This window comes from Arvicanthis niloticus, chromosome 11 (assembly GCF_011762505.2).
Source record: "Arvicanthis niloticus isolate mArvNil1 chromosome 11, mArvNil1.pat.X, whole genome shotgun sequence".
In the NCBI taxonomy this organism is placed as follows: Eukaryota; Metazoa; Chordata; class Mammalia; order Rodentia; family Muridae; genus Arvicanthis; species Arvicanthis niloticus.
Genome location: NC_047668.1, coordinates 53,219,986 through 53,246,361, shown reverse-complemented (window position 1 = coordinate 53,246,361; position 26,376 = coordinate 53,219,986). Strand labels below are relative to the sequence as shown.

The 26,376-nt window shown below is 37.6% G+C and overlaps 1 protein-coding gene across 3 annotated transcripts in view; it reads left to right on the top strand.

Moving 5' to 3' along the window:
- The window catches only part of Atad2b (ATPase family AAA domain containing 2B), a 123,076-nt gene that overhangs the window by 93,748 nt on the left and 2,952 nt on the right, over positions 1-26,376 (top strand). For 2 of the 3 annotated variants that reach the window (XM_034514117.2, XM_034514116.2), the window contains exons 22-27: positions 3,194-3,353; positions 9,684-9,806; positions 11,921-12,058; positions 16,458-17,141; positions 18,775-18,902; positions 19,212-19,340. In XM_034514117.2, coding sequence (XP_034370008.1) covers positions 3,194-3,353; positions 9,684-9,806; positions 11,921-12,058; positions 16,458-17,141; positions 18,775-18,902; positions 19,212-19,340 — 1,362 coding nt within the window. The remainder of the gene's footprint in view (positions 1-3,193; positions 3,354-9,683; positions 9,807-11,920; positions 12,059-16,457; positions 17,142-18,774; positions 18,903-19,211; positions 19,341-26,376) is intronic. The other variant, XM_076942139.1, reaches the window with a different exon arrangement.

Sequence of the window (26,376 nt, the reverse complement as noted above, 5' to 3'; positions counted from 1 at the left end):
TGGTGACTTTTGAGTGAAATTAGTGACCAATTTGTATACGTCCTTTTAATTACTATTTTTCTCTGTGATCACCTACTCTTTAAGAGGAGGATTAAAATTACTTTTGTGAAATGTCCATAATAGACTATTTTTATTCCAGGATAAATCCTGCTTTAAAACTGTGTTGGTGTCAACCTGTCAGGCCAGTATTGGCTTTTCCTTAACTGTTTGTGACCGTAGAAAGAGGCGGTCAAGTCTCCAACTGCCTTAGTCTTTCTACTTTAGAAAGGCCTCTCGCTGAGATGCCGCTAGAAGTTAAACACATCCCATGTTCCTAAAACTGTTTTCCTCTCCAAAGATTTTCTCTGCTCCCAGTGGAAAATTCCTCACTCTGTACGTGTATTGTTTTGTGTAATCGTGGAAACTTGGTCTGTGATGGTGAGAAAAGGAATTTTCCATTTGGAATCTGCCAGAATGCTGTCAATTCAAAAACCTTTATCCTGGGATAATATAGCATGGATGAGCACAATATAATCTTTTCTGGCCTTCTCCTTATAGTTCAGACTCCATGTTTGAGCAGTTTTGGTGTCTAGTTCTTTCTTTCTTTGTCATTAAGAATATTTGAATTATAAAGTGATTCAAAGTTAAATGTTGTGTCCTAATTGTGAAATCTGTGTTTTTGGACCTGAGCAGATTCCTTTGGAACCATTATGTCACCTGTGACTGGCAAGAATGAGTTAGCGACCTCTGAAAATATACGTCTCCCCCTTCTTTTGGAATAGAGGGACTGTCAGAATTTTCATTTAAATCTTTTATCCACAATGTATAGATTTGATAACTTTTAAATCACATGCAAGAAGGTCATTTTATTATTTTCCAGTGTTAAGAGTCGAGGAAGTTGGCTAGTGACATAGCCAAGTTTTGAAAGTTTTTATTTCTTCAAATTTAAAGCCTATAGTCTTTTTATTTAGATCTGGATGACCTTGAACTTACAATCTTCTAGCTCCCAAATTTTGGAATTATAGGCATGGCCACTGTGCTTGAAAGCCCACAGGCTTTTGTCCTTTCCTTGTAGCTACCTTCTGCCTTTTCCTATTGGAATAATAGGACCTGAAAGATATGCCTAATATATGCTTTTTCCTTAAGTAACACACACACACACACACACACACACACACACACACACACACACACACACACACACACACACACAGAGAGAGAGACAGAGAGACAGAGAGACAGAGAGACAGAGACAGAGAGAGACAGAGACAGAGAATTGTAAAGCTGTCTTTTTATGGTACTAAGAATTGAACCCAAAATCTTGCAAAGAGCAAGCTATGCCCTAGTCCTTAAGACTAAATAAAATAAATAAACAAAACAAACAGATCACTCCCTCTGGGTGTATTTGGAACCAAGCACTGAAAGGAAGAGCCAGCCCACCATGCTGAGATGAACTAATTTTCTTCTTGCTCAAGAAACGTTTCCTTCCTAAGCACTAAATGTTGGCAGATTTCAGTTGTCATCTGCTTTTAAGAAAACATAAGTTTTATAAATCATGGTAAGGAGATGGAAAGGGATAGAAATACTAAGTAAGGTTTAGGTAAAATTTTTGTTAATGTTATGATCTTCTTTTCTGACTGATGTTTGTTTTGAGCTTGCTCTCAAAGCTGAAACAGAACTATCAGGGGAACGATAAAAATGTTTTTGAAAAACAAGATAATTTCTAAGTAGCTTAAAATATAAAAGTATAGGCCTTGGCGGTGGTGGTGCTTGCCTTTAATCCCAGCACTTGGGAGGCAGAGGCAGGTGAATCTCTGAGTTCCAGGCCAGCCTAGTCTACAGAGTTCTAGGACAGCCAGGGTACACCAAAACCAACCAAATAAGAACCACCCAAACATACTCATAAAATTATATATTCAAATAATGAATTAGAAGTGGCTAAAACTTATTAAATTTAAAGTCAACTTCAGAAAGCAAAACATTACAAAATATGCTGAATTTAAAATAAAGCATATATTAAAATTTCATACTTTTAATAGTATAAGACTTGAAGGTACTTTTTCTGTTTATTAATGTTTCTGTTTCCATTTTTATGGCAAGGGCAAGATCTCAGAGTCCAACTAATAGTTCCATTGCTGCTTACATATGACCCTCCTAGAGCTGACCAACAGTCACATTTTATGGATTAATGTAGAATTCTAGAAACACATGAAATTGCATGTATGAGTATGCATGTGTTTGTGCATAGTCTTAAAACCATGGCATCAGTGTTCTCAGAAGCTGGGAGAGAACAAACCCTCACTTTTCAGAAACTGCCCAGAAGTTGGTCCTTAGCTAGTTTTAGGAATTTCTGAAACTGCTTTTCATAATCACTACTTGACTTGAAGTTTCTACTTGAGAAAACAGTAGACATAGGTTACTAATTCTTCCTTGGTGGTTACGTGACATAAAACATACTATATAAATCCTGATTTAATGTATCTCTATTGAAAAATTTATGTGCAGAGACGAGTCCAGCAAACCCTCAGTTAGAAAAAGCAATACTTATTTAATTGACTCAAAATGTGTGTAATGACTCCAAAGGAGTAGAAAATACTTTCCATGAAATTGTTTGCCTTTTTATAAAACAAAAAACCCCAAAATAAACAAAAAGATCCATCCACATACCAGAAATTATTATTTCTCTATTGAAAAATTTATGTGCAGAGACGAGTCCAGCAAACCCTCAGTTAGAAAAAGCAATACTTATTTAATTGACTCAAAATGTGTGTAATGACTCCAAAGGAGTAGAAAATACTTTCCATGAAATTGTTTGCCTTTTTATAAAACAAAAAACCCCAAAATAAACAAAAAGATCCATCCACATACCAGAAATTATTATTATGAAAACTCTCTGCTTTTTATTTTTCTTTGTTTTTATTTTCCTTGAGGTAGAACACTTACTGATGCTTCTCATGTACTTTACCCACACATTCTCTTCTCATATAAACCCAAAGGGTTCAAAATCTGCTTCAGATTTCAAGATGAGCACCATGAAGTTTTTCATGGAAAGTATATCAGACAGTAACTTTAGTGGAATAAATAGCATTGCAATTTTACTCTTTTATAATTGACTACCTCGCTTTAAATTATTCTGTTTTTAATTCTGGTTTTATGACCTAAAGCATATGCAAAGCCAGATGTAATTTTCATTAAAGTGTCCTGTTTGTTGTAGGTTTCAGATTATCTTGAAGTAATCAAAGAACCAATGGACTTATCAACTGTAATAACTAAAATTGATAAACATAATTATCTAACGGCTAAAGATTTCCTGCAAGATATTGACCTCATCTGTAGCAATGCTTTAGAGTATAATCCAGACAAGGACCCCGGAGGTAAGGACACTTACAGCAACATTAAAGCATGCCTTTTTCAGTTTGATAAATGAATGAATGTGTTTGGAACTTTGAGAAACACTGTGCTTAACTCAGAAGGTTCTGCAGTTCTAGGCAATGTGTTTTTTGTCCAGGATTTAGTTTCCATTTTTTTTCCATTTTTATACTTAGTTCTAATTTTTTCAGATTGATGGAATATTTAGCAAATGAACTTAACTTAAAATTTGTTTGTTTAGCTAACATCAGTTGTCATTAGTAGTACCACTAAACACAGGGTTTTTAATTTGTGGAACTGAGGATCAGATAAAGTTATTTATCAACCACTCCCCCCCCTTTTTTTTTTTTTTTTAAAGACAGGATCTCACTGTATAGTTCTGGCTTGCCTGGAGCTTGATAATGTAAACTAGGTTGGTCCAAGACTTACAGAGAGATCTACCTGCCTCTGCCTCTCAAGTGCTAGAATTAGAGGTGTGTGTCACCATGCCTGACACTATGTATCAGAATTTTCCTGTACAATGTTATCTGCTCTGTAGGTTGGAGGTATTCTTGTGTAATTTTATTTTACTCCTAATTCTATCCTGTATCTCTCAGAGGTTTCTGTTATTTGACATAGTAACATGATGTCATCCTCAAATGTGTTAAGATCACATTCATAGCTATCCTGGGAATTATTTATCTAGTGGGCTGTGTGTTGAACATGCCTATTAGTCTATAGTTCCAACTTTTGTCATTGCCCACCAGGGAAAATCACTAAGAACATATCTGTAGTTAAAAAAGATGGAATTATTGTAAATAGGGATGTTTCTATACAAGTCTCTGTGCCGTGGGAATCATAAAGGATTTAGTATTATGTTATATAATCTTAGGGGAAGTGTGAGGAAGTGGAACTTAGCAGTGAATTGGATGTTGCTAGGTAGTGGGACCATTTTGTAATTAGTTATTTTAGGAACTTAGGAAGTGAGCTGGTTGAGATAGCTCAGCATGTAAAGGTATCTTCCACGAAGCCTGGAGACCTGAGTTTGCACATGTTGGAAGGAGAGCATCAATTCCTATCAGAATTTTCAAAATTCTGATACATAGAATTCTGATACAGAATTTTCTGAATATCCTATTCAGAAGTTGTCTTCTGATCTCAACATGCTTACAATAATTTCTCTCCAGCAGACAGTGGTATTAGTGAGAATAGGATTAGGTGTGGTCATTTTTGTGGTTAGGATCGTGTTCATATTTGTTCTGTGCTTGGATATAATATAAAAGAGTTGTGTTGTTTTATTTGGCCTATCATGGTCACACAGTAGCTTTGTGTGATGCTGTTTTTAACATGAGTGTACTAAGACTAACTCTTCATGTTAGGCTAACTCTCAGTTATCTGGAGCTGTTTTTTATTTTTCTCACTGAGGATTTTGTTTCTTTACTAGGTGATACACAAAGAGTTATTAACGCATTTGTGTAGGTTTTTGTTCTTTAAGATCTCTACTTGGGAATAGTGTTTCTCAACTTAAGCCATGCAGCAGAGTGACATGGATTTCTCCATTCTATATGAGATTATTTCCCATCTCAATTTAGACCATAGTAATCAATAATATCCTACTTCATGTTCAGAAACAATATTTTCATAGGAGGGCTTAATGAGTTCTAGTTTTTAATCTTTGTGTTAGGATATTTGCTTGTTAATTTTTTTATTTTTTGTTTATTTTTGTTTTTTGCTTTTTGTTATTTGCTTTATAAGTGGTTTATTTCTATTTTATGTGCATGAGTGCTGTCCTGAATATATGTGATGGCTAAAGTTGAACATTTTCATACATCTCTTTGCTATAACATGAAGTAATTTATATATGTATATGTATACATATATATGCATGTTTGTGTTTGTGTATATATATATATATATATATATATATATATATATATATATATATATATATATACACATTATGAGTAGATTTGTCCCACATTTAAAAATTATATATAGATGTGATATGGCAATGACTTACTGTTGGACATGTTAGGACTTTTAGTTCTTTTCTGTCTATTATAAATATGAATAAATATTTTTATAACATGGCACAGATACACAATTCCAGCAACCTAATAAGACTCTCAAAATAAAATAATAATAGTCATAGTAACAACAATAATAATAAAGACATGGATATGTAGCACACAAGTTGAGAACTTTCCTGAGACGTGTAAGGCCGTAAATTTCATCCCTTAGTACCTCTCAAATAAAAATTATAATTAGTTGTATGTGTATTTTCATTTTTTTGTTAGGATAAATTTCTTAAAAGTGAAATTTCTGAATCAAAGAATGTTCATCTTTTAAGGTTTTTAAATCAATACTATTACATTCTTATAAAATGGTGAAAAATATACATAAAGCATGAGGGCCTCTGTTAACTCGTGTAGTGATTTTATGTCCATGAGGGTTTCTTCTGTTTCTAGTGTGTATGTCATCTGCATCAGGATAAGTGGTGAGAAGCAGGCTGAATTCCAAGCTCATCTCTCCTTTGTCCCTCAAATGGGATCACAGGGGAATGGCTGAGTATGGTGTTGACCTTGTGCACTCAGCTCCTGATGTGGTGTGGGTGAATGTGAGCTCGGTACATTTGACTATGCTTTTTTTTTTTTTTTATCTGTGCTGCTGTTCTCTGGCTCTTTAATTGTAATCAGTCAAGTTTTCTAAATTTTAGTTGTTCCATCTGCATAGTAGGCATAACAATAGAACTCATTATTTGGGGTTGTTGTAAAGATTAAATAAGAAAGTATATTGAATATTATGGTATTTCCATTTTCCTGTGGTTCAAATGAAATGCACTAAGTCACTAGCATAATTCCTCGAGTTTGGGAAGTATTCCATAAAGGTTGGCTGCTGATACATATTTGCTCTAGAATGACCCCACTTCCTGGACCACACTGTTTGGAAATAATCTCGGGATTATGAAAATGAGCCTAAATGTTTGTTGGAGATAGCTAGTTGAGGAAATAAATCCAATTTCCCTCTAGTAGACAAATTATTATAACCCCATTGATATAAATTTATATAAGTTTAAATGAAGAAGCAATGCTTCTTGATTCACTATAACTGTTTACTGTACAGTGTGGTGGTTTACTAGAGGCCATGGCTCATGGTTTACATGTGAAACTTACGTGATATACTTGAGACTTTCCTCCTCTGCTCTTTAAAGATTGATACAAAGACTTGTTATAGTTCAGGAATGTCATTTCAACTGGTTCACACCCCACCCCAGAGAACATTTTTTCCTTTAGAAGCAGAGCCACTTGTTATGCATATCTGTAAAACAACCCCTGGGTCTGTTATGTAGCATGTAGAAATTACATAAATGTTGTATTAGTTTTTAAAACTCCCATGATGATTTAAATGTTTACAGTATTCTGCTTGGCAGAACACATGGCCATTGGAGGCATGGAGGAACTACTTATACAGAGAAGATAAAAGTCTTTGGGAAGTAAACATGAATGATTACTTGTTTATCATATTATCTTGCACAAGGATAACTTAGTAGAAATTAGATGTGAAGTGATGAGAGATTTAACTTAATAGCTTCAAAATGTGACCAGGACTAGGCATTTAACTCTAATTATTATCTTGGGGGTAGGTACACAATGAATTAAGTTGGACTACTGTGTATTGTTGGTCTTGTGACATCCTTCCCTTACCTCTAGGACAAATAATTTTTAGACCTATTATTATTTGACCAATTTTGCTGAAATTTCATCCTTAATCTTGAAGTCTTTGCAGAATCCTAGCATTTTGTACCAATTACATGGGATCAGAGTCCTCGTAGTCACTTTTTATTTTTTGGAGCTGTCTATATTCTCCTCAGTACATTTCCAGTTTTATCCGTCATCGTGTACCTCATGAATTTCAGACTTAACCAAACTCATTTATACATGTCCTACTTACTGAGTAGGGTACTTGGTGTATAAGAATGTCTGTGACAGTTTCTTCGCCTTGAGACAGAGATGTGTAACTGTATTAGTATTATGATAGATTGATAATATAACTCCTGTATGGCAGATGTTAGCCTATATGTCATTCTAGTTCTCAGCTAGGATCAGCATACAAAGTATGACAGACCAGGAGTCTGTCAAAAAAAACCCAAAACAACAGAAGTTTTCCTCTCAGTGTTGAACTGAGGTGGTTCAAGTGAGTCAGCTAGTTTGGTTTCTCCTGAGACCACTCTTTGTGTTTCACTACAGGTCTTTCTCCCTATAGCCCTTTCTCTGTCTTCATGCACTCCTAATGTATCCAGATTACCTCTTAAAAGGGCATCAGCCACTTTGGATTAGAGACCACCCTCTTTTTACCTTAGTTACCTCTTAGCATGGCTTACTTCCATGTATATTTTGAAGTACTAGGGGTTCAAACTTTAACATACATTTACATATAACACAATCCCAGCTGTCTAGAGCCTTATCACTTTTATTTTTTTTTAGAATGTTTATTCTTTGACAAACTCAGACACATGTCCAGTGTATGTTGCACACATATCTATGATCATATCCTCCCTATTTCTGCTGCTCTCTTCTTATCTTCTTGGGCACCAGACACACATATGGGGCACAAGCATACATATGGCCACAAACACTCATAATGTCAAGTAAATAAGTCTAAAAAACGTTCTGGCTAATCAAATTCTAGCATTAGATAGGAAATCTGACAAAAGATATATAATATATACATTGAAAAGTATAAAAATGACCGGGCAGTGGTGGCGCATGCCTTTAATCCCAGCACTTGGGAGGCAGAGGCAGGTGGATTTCTGAGTCTACAGAGTGAGTTCCAGGACAGCCAGGGCTACACAGAGAAACCCTGTCTTGAAAAACCAAAAAAAAGAAAGAAAGAAAAGTATAAAAATGGCTGACAAAAATTCTTGAGCTAAATAAAGATATATATTGTATTTATGGATTGGAACACTCAACACGGTAAAGATGTTTCTATCCAAATTTTTAAACTGAACTCTGCTCCTCTGGAATAGCAGTAAGCACTCTTAACTACTGAGTCTTCTATCCAGCTGAGATTTATTCAATGCTACTTTCCTATGTAGTCTGAATTTTATTGGAACCATGTCTGATTTTTCCCTGTACAGGTATTTGTATACAGGTATTTGTCTGTATAGTCATTCCTTCAGTTTTCCTAGTATTGGTAATGTTTGTTGAATGAACATTTGGAGAACATTTATCAGAAAGAAATGTACCAGTGGTTGCACATGTGCTAGGTTTGTTTTTATAAGACTTCCACAACAAGTTTTTTATGGCTTCCTACTCATAAATCTTATAAATAAAAGATCTTTTATTCTTTATGCTTTTACTAGAGAGAGAAGTAATTTTTTTTTTTTTTTTTTTGGATTCTTTGTCGTTTGTTTTGGTTTTGGTTTTCAAGATAGGGTCTCATGTTGCCTAGCCTGGGTTGGGACTTGCTGCCCACAGAGAATGACTTTGAACTGATGCCTCTGCTTTCACTCCTTACAGATGTGGTTTGTGGTCTTCAGACCATTCTAGTTATTTTGTCCTTGTTTGCCTTTTCACATCTTGAGTAGTGTAGTTCCAGAGGGCACCACTGACACTGCGGTACTCATGATGCAGTCTTTCTTGTGACCTGTGAAGCAGACACTTTTTATAGTATCAGAGATCATGCTAGGAAGTAGCCAGGGCTTCTTGGAACTATTGATCCAAGTGTCGGGATTATTAGCATATTCTCTTACAGTTGGCCTGCCTACAATTTACGTATACCGGTAATCTTGCATGCTTTAGATTAGGTAGATTTTCTGTATTTTTATGGTTTTATCACAGTTTTAAAGAGAACTCTTTTACTCAGAATATTTTGTGTTGTTTAGCACAATTTTGACCAGTTACTCTTTTTGTGGGTGCTTTTTTTATGTGTTCATGTATATAAGAAGTGTTTGGGGGCCAGAGAACAACTTTGTGGAGTTCTCTTCTAGTTTTACATGGGTTCCAGGGATTGAAATCAGGTTGCCAATCTTGCTCAATTCACTGGCCCCCAAGTTCCTGGTATTTGTCTGTAGCAATTCTGGGGCACATAGTGAATATCCAAATTCTTTAAAATTTTTATTGAAAAAAAAATCATACTTTATTTTTAGAAATTAAAAATAAAACCTTATTTTGGGGTCTTAAAAGTTATCGATAGAGTACTTCATATTTTTACCCATCTCTTAAGGGAATCTTTTTTTACCTAAAAATGTTTTTATAATTTAAATGTCTGTATCTTTTTACTTTTCTTTTAAGGCCTCCTGCATTAATTTTATTCTATTTGTATCTAAAATAAATTTATGCCAACATTTTTAACAGATAAAATTATTAGGCACAGAGCTTGCACCCTGAAGGACACTGCACATGCCATCATTGCAGCCGAGCTGGATCCAGAGTTTAATAAGCTCTGTGAAGAGATTAAGGAAGCAAGAATAAAGAGAGGTAAGTTAGAGAAGCAGACATGATACCGAAGCCTGCTGTGCTGTATATTCATCTTCCTGGGACACAGGAAGCACACCAGGAGGTGCTTTTGTCTCCATTAATAACCTTGTACTTACTAATTTCTGATACCAACATAGGTCATGTAAATTCTAAAGGATATCTCAAAACTTCACCTGTGACAGTTTGAGTGCAGTGGTGTATGTTAGAGAAATAAACTGTTCCTTAGAGAAATTTCTTTTGCAGATATACAACTTTATTTATCAGTGACTTCTGTTCTTAAATGATTTACTTATTATGTCTGCATTTATAGCTGAAGAGACCTTAGTTTTCATCATTTCACATCTAATATCAATACTTAAACCTTTTTTAAACAAATGTTTTTCCCAGTCTGTTAACATGTATAATTTTTAAATTAGAAACACAAATTTGAACATATGGTTTGTTTACTAGATGTACAGCTGTGTCCTTGGGGAACTTTAGTAGGAGGGAGAGATGCCAGTGGCAGCAGAACCCACTGAGGGATTGTAAGCAGCGGGATGGAGTGCTTAGATCACTTCAGCAGCAAGAAATAACATGTTGTCAGTGTTAGGAAAATGAGAGATTGAGTTAAAGCCTTGAGAGCCAGTTTGGAAACAATGTTCCAGTTTCCACAGAGGAATATTTGCTGCATTATCCATCTAGTAGTTCTCTTCCTTGAGAACACACCTACATGAAACATGTGCGTGAATGTTCCATAGGGCTGTGGAACATTACAAATGACAGCACAAGTGTTCCTTACTGGTTAAAGAATAACAAAGCACACCACATCCATAGTCTTCTGTAAACTGACAGAGGACTTCATAAAAAAACTACTGTGTGAAATAAGGCAGTAATGAAAGACCGTCTACTAACTGTAGTCCTCTCATGTAAAATGGCAAGTGCGTTGAGAGAAACAGACAGCAGTGGCTACCTGGACAGGCACCTCAAATTAGATTTCTGTGTGTGGCTCAGAAATGTATATTTGCTAAAAACATTTAATTTTATGCTTAAAATAGATGGCTTTTATATTATATAAACTGCATCTCAGACTAATAGGGGAAAAGGTGGTGAAGTAATACACATTTTAATTAATGAAGGATGGAGCTAAACAAGATTAGCATATGCCAGTCTGTTTCTCTCTCTCTCTCTCTCTCTCTCTCTCTCTCTCTCTCTCTCTCTCTCTCTCTCCTTTTCCTCTTCTTCTTCCTCCTCTTCCTTCTCCTCTTCCTCTTCCTCCTCCTCTTCCTTCCTCACTAAATAGCTAAGAATAGCCTTGTTATTTTTCTCTCTCAGCCTCCTAAAAGCTGGGATTACAGACTTGTGCTAGAACTTTGTACATGCTAGGCAAACACCCTGCCAGCATGAGCTACATCTCTAGCTTTGTATAGGGTACTTTGAAAGGAGAGAATATTTCTGGCTGAATGAATGAGTAGATACCAATTCTGCCAGTCAGAATAAGGACTATAGAACATAAACTGTTTGTGTGTATAAAGATGAAGGCAGGTAGAAATATGGCTAGTAGGCTAGAGATCTTCTGACTAAAAAGATGTGAGAATTATTATATAACATCATTTAAAAGCCATTTACACAAGAGATACTTCTTGTAGATTAGAATAAGAAGCTAAGTTATAGGAAGCTGTTCATATGGAAGAAAAGGTAGGTGCTAGTGAAGAAAACTCAGATGGAACAGTTACTATTAGGACTAAGGAGCCAAGAAATTAAATGTAGGTGTGTATATGTGTGTGTGCATATATATAAAAGTAAGATAGCAGATTCATGATTTTTAGACAGTATACAATCTTATTATCCCACAATCATATTGTGAAATATATCTTTTGGGATTAAAATGAGTAGAAATAGGGCCCCTTTGAGCATTTAAGGGTAAGCATGGCCTGTTACACATTTTTATTTTTGTCATTTTATATCAAGTTACTTTCTCATCTTAAAACAAAAGACACTAATTTCCCCAGAATTACAAACTGTCCAGGTATAATTAATGACTTTAAAACTTGGTTTTATATTTCAGATTTTTCTAATAGCATTGCTTATGGAGCTGGGAAACATGTAACTAGGTTATGCTTTTCTGGTGCTTGCAGGCTTATCGGTGACAGCAGAACAAATAACTCCTCATGGTGCTGGTGCCCGCAAGACAGAGACTAGAGTGGAAGAGGCATTTCGGCACAAACAGAGAAACCCAATGGATGCTTGGCACAACTCTGCAAATAAGTGTGCGTGTGAGTATTTGTGAGCCTGTTGCCCAGGAGCAGCTGCAGCTGAGACTTGCTGTGGCCCACAGACAATGCTGCCCCCTTTCCACAGCTCTGTAGTCCTGGCTTTCAGAGAAGAGCTTAGAAAGTAAGATTTAGAATGAGAATTCTGTCTTTAACTTTACTTGATGTTTTCTGTACTTAAAACTTTTTTTTTTTTTTTTTTTTTTTTTTTTTTTATAACTAAAACACTTGAAAGATTTTGGTGTTGAACACTGGGTCTTGGATAGAGATATGGAGGCAACAGATAAATGTATCCCTGTAGCTCTTATCCCCACTCCTTTGTGATACATGGGATGTACGGGCACTGTGTGGAAGTGGATGATTTGGCAGTAGAAAGTTTGGTTTTTTAAGGGATTATTAATTCTGAGTTTGAGAAATCCACGGAGACTAATTTGTCTTAACCCTGTGTGATGTATTTAGAAGGAAAATTTAGTTTCTAGATCTTCATAAAAATTACTCATGTTGATCTATATTTCTGAAAGACAAATGTTAATAAACCTAACATCTTCCTGATGTAGTCTTCATGTTTCACTAAAAACTGCCTGCCTTTAAAGATAAATGCTGTTTTCCTGGCCTAAGTGTGATGATATTGCTTTGCCAACAAAACTGGCCATAGTATGCTTTTTATCAAATGATAGTGAATTTGAAGGAATGAATCATCACATTTTTAAATGTAATATTTTTATTCTTTGAGAATTTCATACAATATAATTTGACGTTCTTTACCCCATTCCTTCTCTTAATTCCATCCAGAACCATTTCTTTTTCTTTTTTTTCTTTTCTTTTTTTTTTGGCTTTTTGAGACAGGGTTTCTCTGTGTAGCCCTGGCTGTCCTGGAACTCAGTCTGTAGACCAGGCTGGCCTTGAACCGCCCGGCCAGAACCATTTCTTATTCCCAACCCTTCCCAACTTATTGCTCTATTTAAAAAAAAAAAAAAAAAAAAAAAAAAAAAAAAGTCTATTTGTATTGGGTATGGGACTCTCCACTGGAGCATCAGGGATCCTACCAGGAATAATAATTTAAAAAAAAAAAAAAAAAAAAAAACCAAAAAAAAAAAAACCAAAAACCCAACTGTCTCTTTTTTCCTCTTCCAAAGGACATCAACTGTCAGTAGCTCCTCAGTTAGGAATTGGGGTTCTTGAACCCCTCTTGCCTCTGTGCTGCAGTGCCGCATGGCTTATCTTCTACAGACAACACAGTCACCTTGAGTTCCTGAGTTCAGTGGCCATGGAGCACTGTTTTTCTCTGGTCCTCCCTGCCGTCTGTCTTTTGCAACCTTTCCACCTTCTTTTCTGCAAGGGTCCCTGGGCTGGAATATGGAGGAGTGCAGGGAGAGCAGGGATGTGCTCATACTGATGTCCCATCCCATTGATACTTAGGTTTTGCATTTGGCTCAGCTATTAGTTTCTGTGTTAGCCATCAGCTGCACAGAGAAACTTCTCGGATGAGATCTGGGAGCTGTACACACCCACTTTAAAAAAAAAACCATTGACCTCTTTGGAAAAGTAGCATTCATATGGAGCAAGTTTGAAAAGGGATTTGATGATACATTTAGTTGCTATGAAACCAGTAAAGGCTATCTGGCCTAGCTGTAATCTCAGATTGTGTCCCATTACGTAATGTTGTGCTCTATTTAAACTTTGAAGTCTTTTATAGTCTCTGAATTTGATACTAATGTCTACTAATGAGAATACATTGAATATTCACCTTAAGAAGTTTTAGGCTGGGCAGGCAAGATATCTCAGCAAACAAAAGTGCTTTCTGGGTAAGCCTGAACACCTGATTTTGATTCTTAGAACCCAAAGGAAGGAAGGAGAGGATGGCTACTGAAAGCTGTCACCTGAGCACACATGTGCACACACATGGTCAGGGGGGATGAAATACAAATACATTCTTTGAAACACTAAAAGGTTTTTAAAAAGAGGTTTAAGTTCTTTAAATATTAAAAATAGTTTTAACACCTGCAGTGGGTGTTAAAACTATTGAGTTTTGTTTCCTCTTACCAGTAGATGGCACATGTTACACAGCATTTGTCTGTTTAGTTTATTAACACACACTCAAATCTTATATGTCCCAAAGGAACAGTTGCTTTTCTAAGGTCTTGGCTTTGGAAAAAGTCTCAGTGACACAATAAAAACTGACTTTAAAAGTTGCAGATTGTGTCTCTTTATATAATATTGTACTCTCATTTAAATCTTGAAGTTCTTTATAGTCTCTGAATTTGATACTAATATCTACTAATGAGAATACATTGAATATTCACCTTAACAAGTTTTAGGCTGGGGCAGGCAAGATGGCTTAGACAAAATGGGTGTTTGAATAGAGCATCGTAGATAAACAAGGAAGTCGCATGTTAAGGATTTGGCCCACATATACATGTACAACTACTATGTGCTCCATACTGTGAAAATGCATCCACCCAAACTAAAAATTCTATGTTCATGGTGCTTAAATGGTCAGTTTCTCTTACTTTTCTAAAATCCTGCTATTAGAAGTCATGATAGAAGGAGGAATGTCTCTAGTTCCCAAAGAATAAGAACTTGTTCTCTTTTCTCAGTGATATTTTTATTCTTTGAAAATTTCATACAGTGAACTTTAGAAATACTAGTTCCTCTCCCCCAACTCCTCCTGTAACTGCCCCCTCTTTCCCTCCCTTGGACCTAACTTTGAGTCCTAGCCCCTGACCCACTCCTCACCATGGATTTTAGTGTGTGTTGCCCAGCGAGGTTTTGGAGCGGGGCCTATACACTCTCTCTTATTAACCATTATGAAACACTAAGTAAGAAATATACTTGCTTCAGTGAGCTTCTGGCCTTTGTATAGTGTGCTACATATAAAGACTCGACCTAGGCCTAGATTGAATAGAGTTTAGGTTTTTTTCTTGCTTTGGAGTTCCATGACTTAACAAGTAGAGTGAGAATTCTTAACATTTTTTTTTTCATGGCTAAAAATGAGAGTGATTAGTGTTGAAAATTAGTTGTTCACATAGTGAAAGCCTTCCATCTTTGTAGCAAGAAATCCATCTCTTTTTCCTTCTAGTGTAGACTGTATTAGTCTTAGCTAATGAGATTGTTGTAGATGCTTGTCACCTAAGCTTATACATCAGCTTTTAATATTAGACTAATGTAGAAATTTCCTCCTTGTGCTAATTAACCTATAACTATAAATTATAAAATAGAAACAGAAGAGAAAGAAAATTTTAAAGAAAAGAAACAAAAGAAAAGAAAATTTTAAATCATTGAATTTTGTAGAAAAAGTAAACTTTGAGCCAAATGACAGAATAAATTGAATTTTGGAGGGGATAGTTGCTCAGTAATGAGTAATCATTACTAAATATATCCTTACCTACTCTCAGAAAGGGCTCAAAGGCTTAAGTTGGTATGTGAAGCTACTGTACACTGTTGATAGAATATCAGCTTATATTAAAGAGCGACGTTTCCCAGTGGAGTCACACCGCTTCATCAGCTCCCTCTCGTATCCATAAAGGGGATCAGAGACCCCTCGTCTGACTTCTCACCTGGAAGCCCAACTGTCTACTTATGATAATCACTGTCACCTATGAGTATACCACTTTTACAGGTCTGCTTTTTCAAATAACTGACCAAATGGCTATTTTTGATATTTTGTTGATGTTGTTACCTTAATAGCAGAAGGCTTGCTTAGTCTACATATTCGGAGATACCTTTGTAATAAGTTAACTCTATTAGGTAAACCATTTGTATTTGAGGAAATGGTTAACAGTTTGCTAACCAAATTGTTCACATAGCCTATTGTAGTGCTTCTGTTCATGATCATTCATCCTGTAGATAATACCTTTTTCTGGAAGAAGAGGCAACAGAGTGTTTGTTTGTTTGTTTGTGAGGATACCTATAACTATTGGGTCCCACAGCATTAGCTTATAGGGTTTTGTTTTCTTCATATTGAGGTGCTTTCTTTGTGTGTTATTATTGGCAACACATCAACCTTCCTGGTAGAAATCTAAGGCTCTGGCCCCAAACTTTCTAGGCAACTTAGTAATATAATAATTCCCTAAATGTATTAAATGGTTAATCCCTGAGTGTTGAAAATTAGAAATGTCTATAAAGTAGAATCTGTAGTAGTAGGAAAGGTTAATGCCAAGCAAATTCATACTAAGTAAAAATTTAAAAGTTTGTATTCTTAAACATTGTTAAAGTTTATCTTTAACTTCATTTCTCTTATAAGTTGTGAGAATTAGTCAGCATGGATATCATTAACCAAGAGTTTTTGTTTGCATTTAACCAGTTTGATTTATTTTGGGGGAGGAGGGTCTGCTGTAATGTAAGATAGACATTACACTCTTTAAGTTCTACATGATCCCCTGCCCTCTTTCTTATCAAACAGTTCGAGTTCGGAGAAAATCAAGGCGGCGATCACAGTGGGGTAAAGGAATTATTAAGAAAAGAAAAGTCAATAATTTAAAGAAAGATGAGGAAGACACCAAGTTTACAGACTATGACCATACAGAGGACAGGAAGTTGCTGGAGAATGGAGAATTTGAGGTAAGCACTGACTGCCATGAGGAAAATGGAGAAGAGACTGGAGACTTATCTATGACCAACGATGAATCTTCATGTGACATCATGGATATGGACCAGGGTCAGAGGCTGAATAGTGGAGCGGGCACCAAAGAGAACTTTGCATCAACTGAAGAGGAGAGTTCAAATGAATCTCTGCTCGTCCACAGCAGCAGTTCCCTCAATCCCGAGCAAACATCTAAGAAAGAGCCCTTCCTTAAAGGCACCTGCCTAAATGGTGAGGCCTCCACTGACAGCTTTGAAGGAATTCCCATTCTGGAGTGTCAGAATGGCAGAGTTCTTGAAGTAGTTCCTCTGCCTGGGGGTGGAGAAAAATCTTGTTCTGAACAGAAGATTGCTCTGGAGGAACAACTAAAAGACAAACCAGAAACTTGGGATGAAAATCATGGAGATGCTCCTGAGAAACTAGAAGTGCTGGAGTGTAGCAGCAGTGACAAGCCCGAGCCTGGCCCTGATGGAGAGGTCAAAGAGACAGAGCTGGACAGAGAAGGTAGAGCTAAAGTCTTCACACGCTTTCTGAAGGCTTAAATGCCACACTTAAGTCCGTAAATAGTTTGTCTGGTTGCTAGTAGAAATAACAGGTTCTCAGAGGAGTGGGCATTAACATTTTTCAGTCTAATCCATAAATAACTGTGGACGCACTCAATTTTGCTGAAAGTTTCAGAGGTTTCATGGTCCAGAATGCACTGCTTTCTGGGCTTTTTACTCTTCTGTCTGTCTGTCACTCTTATTCTAAAGGCTTTGCAGTTATGAGCCAGGTCATTTCACATATGTAAAGAAGGTAGAACTCTGGCAGCAGAATTGTTAGAATGGGGTGGGGCAGGTGAAGATTTGGCTAGCTTAGTAGTCTAGTATATTAGACAGAGTCATATAAACCGAGATTAAGCCATTCTCTTGTTCATTTAATTGTGCAACTTTGAGATAATTCCCCATGTCTCGTTTTTAATTTTGTAAATTAAGCTTCAGAATGTATTGTTGCTGGGATTTGTAATAAGTAGCTGCCTCTCCTGGTTACTAATGTGTTGCAGTGTTTTTGCTGTTGGGAGTCATTGTTAGACTGAATGTCTTGGATCCAGCTAAGTCTCATTGCTTTGTGGGGGAGCTGTGGGGAGAGTGTGGGGCCCACTGTCGACTTACCTTGCTCTTAGGAAAGCAGAGCATTCTGTAGGCCCCACCTTCTCATGACTGTACAATCTGCTTTAGAAAAAGCAGAAAAGGGAAGTATATCTAGCTCATCCTTCCCTACCATTCTTCTTTACTGCACCGTGGGAGATCTGCCCTTCTCAGTATGTTTCCTACCTGAATAGATTCTCTTCCTATTTACACTAGGCTGTCTTGACATTGTGACATGTCTGTATAATCATGTGGAGTACATTTTTAGTTTGGGATTTAGGCCATTTTGAAAAAATTTTATCCTGCCAGTTTTCTAAGCTCTGTAATAGAATTGAGAAGTAGAAAAGTATTATTCAAGTCCCCCGCCCCCCGTCCATCCGTGTGTGTGTGTGTGTGTGTGTGTGTGTGTGTGTGTGTGGTGTATTATGTGGTGTATATGTAGGTACTCAGACCCATGTTCATGCTTAGAGACCAGAGGAAGACAACAGGTTCTTGACCTGTCATTCTCTACCTTATTCCATAAAGACAGAGTCTCTCACTGAACCTAGAGGTGAACAGCCAGCAAGCTGCACTGATCCTAAATCCACCTCCCCCAGCACTGGAGTATGGCACTTGTAGCCATAACCTTCTTTGTAGCTGAAGTATTGGGGTCTTGGATCAGGTCCTCATGTGTTCAGAGCAAATATTGTGCTGACTGAGCCATTTCTTACCCTTTATAACCAAGTGATTAGAGCCAAGGAAGTCTTTCTGTTTCTTTTTCATGAATATATGTATCATATGATATTTCAGTATTACTTTGCTTTCATATTTATGGTTTAATTTTCTTTAATTTTGGATTACTTACTTTAAAAAAAAGGCACCTCCAAGTAAACACTATCGTTTTTAAAAAACCACATTCTTTCTTACTCCAAAATATATTTGTGATGGGAAAAAGAATTTATATTTGCTTAATAATGATTTTTTTTTATGTTTACTGACTACAGCACATTTTTTTCTCTTCTTAATTGTAGGTGCTTCTAAAGTAAAAAAATACCGTAAATTAATTTTAGAGCAGGCAAAAACAACAAACCTCGAACTGGTTCCAGAAGAGCCATCTGAGCCTGTGCCACCTTTGGTGGTTGATCATGAGAGACTGCAGGTATGCTTAACTCTTGATAGTCCATTTTCAATGACCATAATAATATTTGGATATTTGTAAAGTTGTTTAATAAAATTACTTTTGGTAATTGTTACTTTAACCTAGGGATTTCTCCTAACTAAGGAGTTAAGTGTATTTCAAGGGTTTGAAATTAGTAAACTAAAGTCTAGAATCTTTTAACCATAGGTGTCACTTTGTGTCTTCTGGTGCCTGTTGTTTAAACATTTGAATATAATGGTCTTGGTTTGACCAATGAAATCAACTACATCTTATCGTCTTTCTTTGGATTTTTCTCCACCTTCCCCCCAGAAATTGCTTGATTTGTTGGTAGATAAAAGCAACAACTTAACAGTCGATCAGCTTGAGAGATTGTATTCGCTCCTTAGTCAGTGTATCTACCGCCACCGTAAAGATTATGATAAATCTCAGCTTGTGGAGGTAAGTGTGTCTGCTTCATCTGTAGAGTATGTGCTTCTCTCCTCTTAAAGGGGAAAGAGGAAAAGTTACTTCTCTGAGTCCATTTTTAATGATTTAATGTATATGAATACTTTGCTTGTATGTATGTATGTGTACTATATGTGTGCATATTTGAGGCTAGTTTGGGGTACATGAAATCCTGTCTTCAAACAAAAGTGTATGTGAAGGTAGGAATCGAGGCCTGTTTGCCATCACTACTATACTAGTAGTTGGAAAAGCACTTTAAAACATTTTGTTTGATTAGACCTTGTCCTGTAAACAGTCAGAGGGACAGCACGTGTCCTTCAACTTACACGTTTTAGACATGGGCCTTTCCTTTTCTTTTCTGTATGGCTCTGGACCACAGGGAAAGAGCTTCTGTCTCTTTTCATGTATTTTACATATTTAGTCTGTACTCCTTTTTAATGTCACCTGAGCAAATGTAATCTCACTAAATTGCTCACATCTACCCAGTAAATGGCCTGAACAACTTTGATTTTCTTTGTTTATTAGTTCATATGGTGTCCTAGCTATGAACTATTTATCAAGAATTTTCAGTACCAGATACTGTGCTAGGCTTTTGGGATGGAAAGCATGAGAAATCCTGTTATAAAGAAACATTTCCAATGTTGAGGATATTACAGATTTATGTGAAGAGGATATGGTTAGTGTGTGTGTGTGCATGTGTGCATGTGTGCGTGTGTGCGTGTGTGCGTGTGTGTGTGTGTGTGTGTGTGTGTAATAACATTAGATTTATTGCCTTGTGGTACTGGGGATTGAACATCAATCAGGCCTTGCATAAACCAGGCAAGCATTCTACCACTGAATCATGTCTTTAGCCTTAGGAGCATTAGATTTGAGTCAAAACAAGGTGGCATTTTAAATTATTTTGGAGGGCAAGATGACTGATTAGAAGCACCAGACACTTGATCTACCACACTGAAGAACCAGAACAGCAGGTACATAGAGCTCCATATTGAATGACCATGGAAGAATGCTGAACCTTAGTATTAAAGAAAACGGAAGCTTTGTAAAAATCTAGAGAACTGGGAGTGTTGCAGCATAGCAAGCAAAATATTCTGTCACCTATTCTCCCAGTTCCACAGCTATCTTAAGAAGGAACCAATTTTCTGAATTTAGACTGTTCTAGAGGCAGAAACCCAGTGAATTCTTACCTCTGGGACTCCATATACATTCTCCTGTATTGGCTCCTCTCAACTTCTGGCTGCTTCATATGCTATGCCTCATATGTCAGTAATGACTGACATAAAACCACAGAGAGTGCTACCTCATGGGGGAAGGGTATTACAGTATAGAGAGGAACAGAGGGTGCCATTCTCAAGAACCATGGCTTTGGGGAGGCAGCCCTCTGAGATCTAGGATATAGCCTGCCATGTATAGTTTCCTGGGAGTGCCAGGATCTCTTGTGGGAGTCCTGTGACCCTTCTCTTACTGTCTTGTATGGGTGTCTGTTACTAACAAGACCAAAAGAGAACTCTGATATTTCCCTGACCCACTACTCACAGAAGTCTCAGTGTGTACTATTTTGTTTCTGTCAATGATAGCCTGTCACCAAGGTGCACAGGCTAAAGTGCAGAGAAAACTTTGGTACTAACCACATTCTGCTCTGGTTTTTTGTTTTGTTTTGTTTTTGAGCATTTCACCTTAGATAAAATTTTTAGCCCTAGCTGCATCCCCACATCTCACCTAGATCTGTGGTACAAGTAATAAGAGTTGAGAGAAAAATCTCAAGTTGCTTTCACCTCTAAGCACATACAGCTTGGGATGTTGGTGTGAGTCTGAGCTTCTCTACTCTTGGGCACACCTGCAGTAGCAGCATTAAAAATCACTACTCACCTGTATAGATGACCTTCCTTAGTGGTCCCTGTGCTTTTATCACACATTACTAACAAGGCTAGGTGTGAGCATCACCAAGTTGGTGCTATGTTTTCTCCACGAAGCTTTTGAAATCATACCTGTAAATAGAAGACAGATGTGTTAGACCTCTCGGCACTAACAGAACAGCCCACACCAGAGATGCATTCAAGTAAGGGGGGGGGTCTAAACCACCGAGGAAACCATGCACATTACAGTTCAAAGGTCAATTTGTGGGAGTAGAGTCTCTTCCTCTACTTTGTGGGTCTTAGGGATTGAACTCAGAGCCTTATGCTTGGAGATGTCTTTACTTGCTTAGCCATCTTGCCAGTTCAAGGATATTTTTAAAAGTGAAAGAGACCAATAACAAGCAATGAGTACATTGTAGCTGTCTTGTCTCCAGACACACCAGAAGAAGGCATCAGATCTCATTACAGATGGTTGTGAGCCACCATGTGGTTGCTGGGAATTGAACTCAGGACCTCTGGAAGAGCAGTCAGTGCTCTTAACCACTGAGCCATCTCTCCAGCCCAATAACAAGCAATGAAATTGAATTAGTAGTAGTAAATATCTCTATGTGCTAGATAGCTTCACGCTGATTATTATAAAAACTTTAAAAAAGAACTAACGCCAGTGTTTCTCAAACTTTTCTATAGAACTGAAAGGGAATATTTCCAAACTTATTCTGTAAGACTAGCATTGCTTATTATCAAAACCTGACAGTGACAGAAAACAATTAGACTAACATTGTAATAAATATCAGTATTGAGATCCTCACAGAATACTAATAAACTGAATTCAGTAGCCCATCAAAAGATCATAAGCCATGATTATGATTTCAGGAAGGTAAAGATGGTTTAATATAGTGCAAATAATAAGTGTAATAATATCCCTATAAATCCAATGAAAGATAAGAAAGCTTATTTTCTCAGTAAATGCAGAAAAATTTGATAAAATTCAATATTATTTTATTATTAAAAACTATAAATTAGGTCTAAAATTTGTATACATTAAAAAATTGGGCATAACAAACCTAAAAGGGACATCATACTGAATGCGTGTGCTGGTTTGCTTCTCTGTTGTTATGATAAACTACTGACCAAAAGCAGCTTGGGTGAGGTGGAGGGAAGGGGCATTGAGGAGCTCACAGGTTGTATATAGCCCATCCACAAAGGAGGTCGAAGCAGAAACCCAAGGCAGGAATGTGAAAAACACATGCAGAATTACTACTTACTTGCTTGCTTCTATGTCTTATTCAGCATGCTTTTTCATATAACTCATGACCACCTCCCCAGGGGTGGGACTTTCCTCCTACATCAAACATTAACCAATAAATTCTCTGTAGATATATCCACAGGTTAGCATGATGGAGGCAATTCCTGATTCCAGGTTCTCTCTCTCTAGGTGACTGTAGTTGGTGTCAAGTTAATGGAACTAACCAGCACAGTTGATCCCTTTTCAGATTAACAGAAAAACATACCACTATTCATAACCTTGTACCCAGGATCTCATGTTAGTAGTAATATTGCAATATAAAACAGTATATAACTTTACAAATTCTTAAATTGTAACAATTTAAAACTCCAAGTTCTCTCTAAAAATTCAGTCTCTTAGCTATTGGTTGGGTGTGTTGCCACTATGAATGTAAGGGCTTCCCCTGTAGAAGTGTTGTGGGCTCCTGCAGGGGAAAGCTTCCCCAATGCAAGTGTAACCTTTCTGCTCCTCTGTGGTGAAAGGTCTGCTCACATGAAAGTACAGCTCTGCTCAGAGAGGTATCTTGATCATCAGGAGCCAAGGAATGCCACAAAGTCACACTGCACAACAAACCCCACATAAGAGATTTAGTGGGAGGAGAAACCCAAGAAGATGGCTGCCTCTGTTCCAGTGAGAAATAGCAGTGAACTAAGCAGTAGGCAGGGCTTATATAAGATTTCTTAGGAAGTAGAGCTTTTCAGGGTAGAGATTTCTGGGATGAGGATTGGTGGAAAATTTTCACCCTTTTTTCCAACATGGACCCCATGGATCAGGACAAGAAGACCTTTCCATGAGCTGCCTACCAGCCAGCAACTTTGGTAGTGGCGCCCTCACTGCAAGAAGCCCATGATAGCTGGAGAGGAGGTATTGTGCTGCAGCAGCTCCTGCAGAGGCACCTCACAGAGGCCCAGGGACTGGCTAGGCAGAGGCACTGGCTGTCCCTATGGCACAGTGCTCAGAGAATATATTGGCTTCTGTAAAATCCAAAAGAAATTACATACTTTGTTTCCAAAGTGAAGAGCTAGGGTACAGTTACAATCAGTTCAAAGCAAAACCAAGATCCAATGTAAATAGCTCAGTGTCTTAAGATCTGGGGCATACCATCTATCTTCTGTGCCCCAAAGAGCACATCTCTCCAGCTCTGCCATCCACAACACACCCTGCTCTGCTACTCTCCTTGGTACTCATCCCATACTCCTAGCATCTCCAGTGTGCTGGGTCACCATATAACTGAGGCTACACCTTCACCAATAGCCCCTTTTAGGTGCTCACAGTTCCAGGCCTCCATGATCCCTTCAGTCCTACAGCTCTAATGCCACTAAAGCCAGTAACATGTTATATTAACACGTTCTGCTGTCAGCTTGAGATGCAACCTGTGCCTGTAACTCTGGACCACAGCTCTGTGTGCTGATTCTGAAGAAATATTTCCCAGAGGACTTTACCTCAGTCAATAAGATGTTGGTCTCTTATTAATCACAAATGATTTTTCAGCCTCAGGTAACTACCATCAGTTGTCTGAGTAAAGTAAAAAGTCTAAAGTAAATTTGACCTCAGTGGTTCTAATCTGCTAATAACAGCAGATTCTTTAGCCCTAGCTTAGCCAAACCCCACACATTCTTATTTCAAATATATCACAAAGATGACCCCTATAGAGTCATTAAGGGATTCTCAAAGTTACCTCTGAAATTTCATGAGCCACCATCTACATTTCTCTTAGCAGCTTCCACGTCATCAGGTCATTCGGTTTCAAGTATTTAATGGCTTTTCTAGCCCAAAGTTCCAAAATCAACAATAATCCTCATCCAAACATAGTCAGATCTTATAGCAGTGTCCCATTCTCTGTACCAATTTCTGTTCTAGTTTGCTTTTCGGTTGCTATGATAAAACACCAAAAGCAACTTGGAGGAGAAAGGGGTTTATTTGGCTTACCAATTATAACTTACCATTGAGGACAGACAAAGCAGGAACTTGCAGCAGAAAGAGCAAAACAATAGTGCTTACTGGCTTGCTTCCATGACTTGCTTAGCTTTCTTTTAAATATTGGTTTATTTTTATTTTATGTGTATAGGTATTTTCCCTGCATGTATGTTAATTGTATCATGTATATACAGTGTCCACAGAGGTCAGAAGAAGGCATTGAATCTCCTAGAACTGAGATTATAGATGACTGTGAGCCATCATATAGGTGCTAAGAACTGAACCCAGGACCTCTGAAAGAACAGTTGCTGAGCTACCTGTCCACCACCTCAGCTTGTCACCCCCTCCCCGTTGTATGTCTGTGTGTGTCTGTGTGTCTATGTGTCTATGTGTCTGTGTTTGAGACAGGATTTCTCTGTATAGTCTAGGCTGTCCTCCTGGACCAGGCTGGCTTTGAACTCGGAGATCTGCCTGTCTCTGCCTTCCAAGTGCTGGGATAAGAAGTGTGCTACCACTGTCTGACTCTTTTCTTATACAGTCCAGAATCATCTACTCATGAGTAGCATCTAGGTAGTATCTAGGTAGTAGCATCAATCATGAACCAAGAAAATGCTCCACAGATGTGCTCACAAGAAGGTCTAATATAGGCAATTTCTCAGCTCAGATTTCCTCCTCCCAGATATGTCTAGTTGTCAAGATGACAAGTAATCAGCACAATGGGGAAACAGAAAGTATCAGAAACAAGAGTGTCTTTCTCACTGCACTTATGGAAAAGGTTACTACAAATTTTGACCAGTACAATTAGACAAGAACTAAAAGACAATAAAAAAGAAGTAAAATTCTTCCTATATGCTGAATGATAAATTCTTAGTCACTGTTTTATTTCTGTGAAGAGACATTAAGACCACAGCAACTCTTATAAAGGAAAGCATTTAATTGGGGCTGGCTTTACGGTTTCAGCAGCTTGATCTATCATCATGGCAGGGAGCATGGTGACAGGTATTACAGGCATGGTGCTGGAGAAGTGGTTAAGTGCTACACCCTGATCTGCTGACAGAGAGAACTGTGCCTAGCATGGGCTTTTGAAACCTCAGTGCTCACGCCCAGTGACACACTTCTTCCCACAAAGAACACCTATTCCAATAAGGCCATGCCTTCTAATCCTGATTTGAGGGGGGGGGGTGCAGGGAGGGAGAACACTTGGGCCTAGCATGAGCTTTGAAACTTCAGAGCCTAACCCAGTACCATACTCCCCCCAGCAAAGATGCCTCCCAATTTTTCTAATCTTTTTGAAGAGTTTCACTTTCTGGTTACTAAACATTCAAATATGAGCCTATGGGGGGGCTGTTATTCAAAGTGTCATGGGTTCTATACATAGAAAAATCTAATGACTATAGCAAAAGATTGTTAGAACTATATAGAATGATGTAAGTATATGAAAGAACACTCAGAATCATTAGTCTTTAGGCAAGTGTAAAGCAAAACAAATGAGTTACCACCTCACACTGGTACACAGTGTCCATTGTGCATCCGCAGAAGGGGGGAGAAAACACCGATGGGCTTGTGAAACTGCAAAGTCTTTTATTCCCACTATATCAGCAGTCGCAGACCCATCAGAGCCACCAGACAAAGACTCAGGAGCTTTGTTTCTTCCGGCAGTTCCAAGAGGAGGCTGAAACAGGGCTTATGAGTATAAAACCTACAAGCCTCTGGGCCAAGTTACAGTTATACATTTTACCAATGTCAGCTGACACTGAGTATATTTTTGCCCAGCTAATCAAATTTATTTGTTCTTTCTGTTGTTAGAAACAGGCACTAAGGTTTGGGTAACTGTTGTTTAGAGAGGGGGTTGGCAACAGGTGTGTTTTGGGAACTAGAGAGGGAAAGCGTAGGTAAATTGGAGTCTAAAGTCAAAATGGCAGTATTTAAGACAAGTTCCTTTTATCTGCTCCCAACAACTTCAGTTAGAATA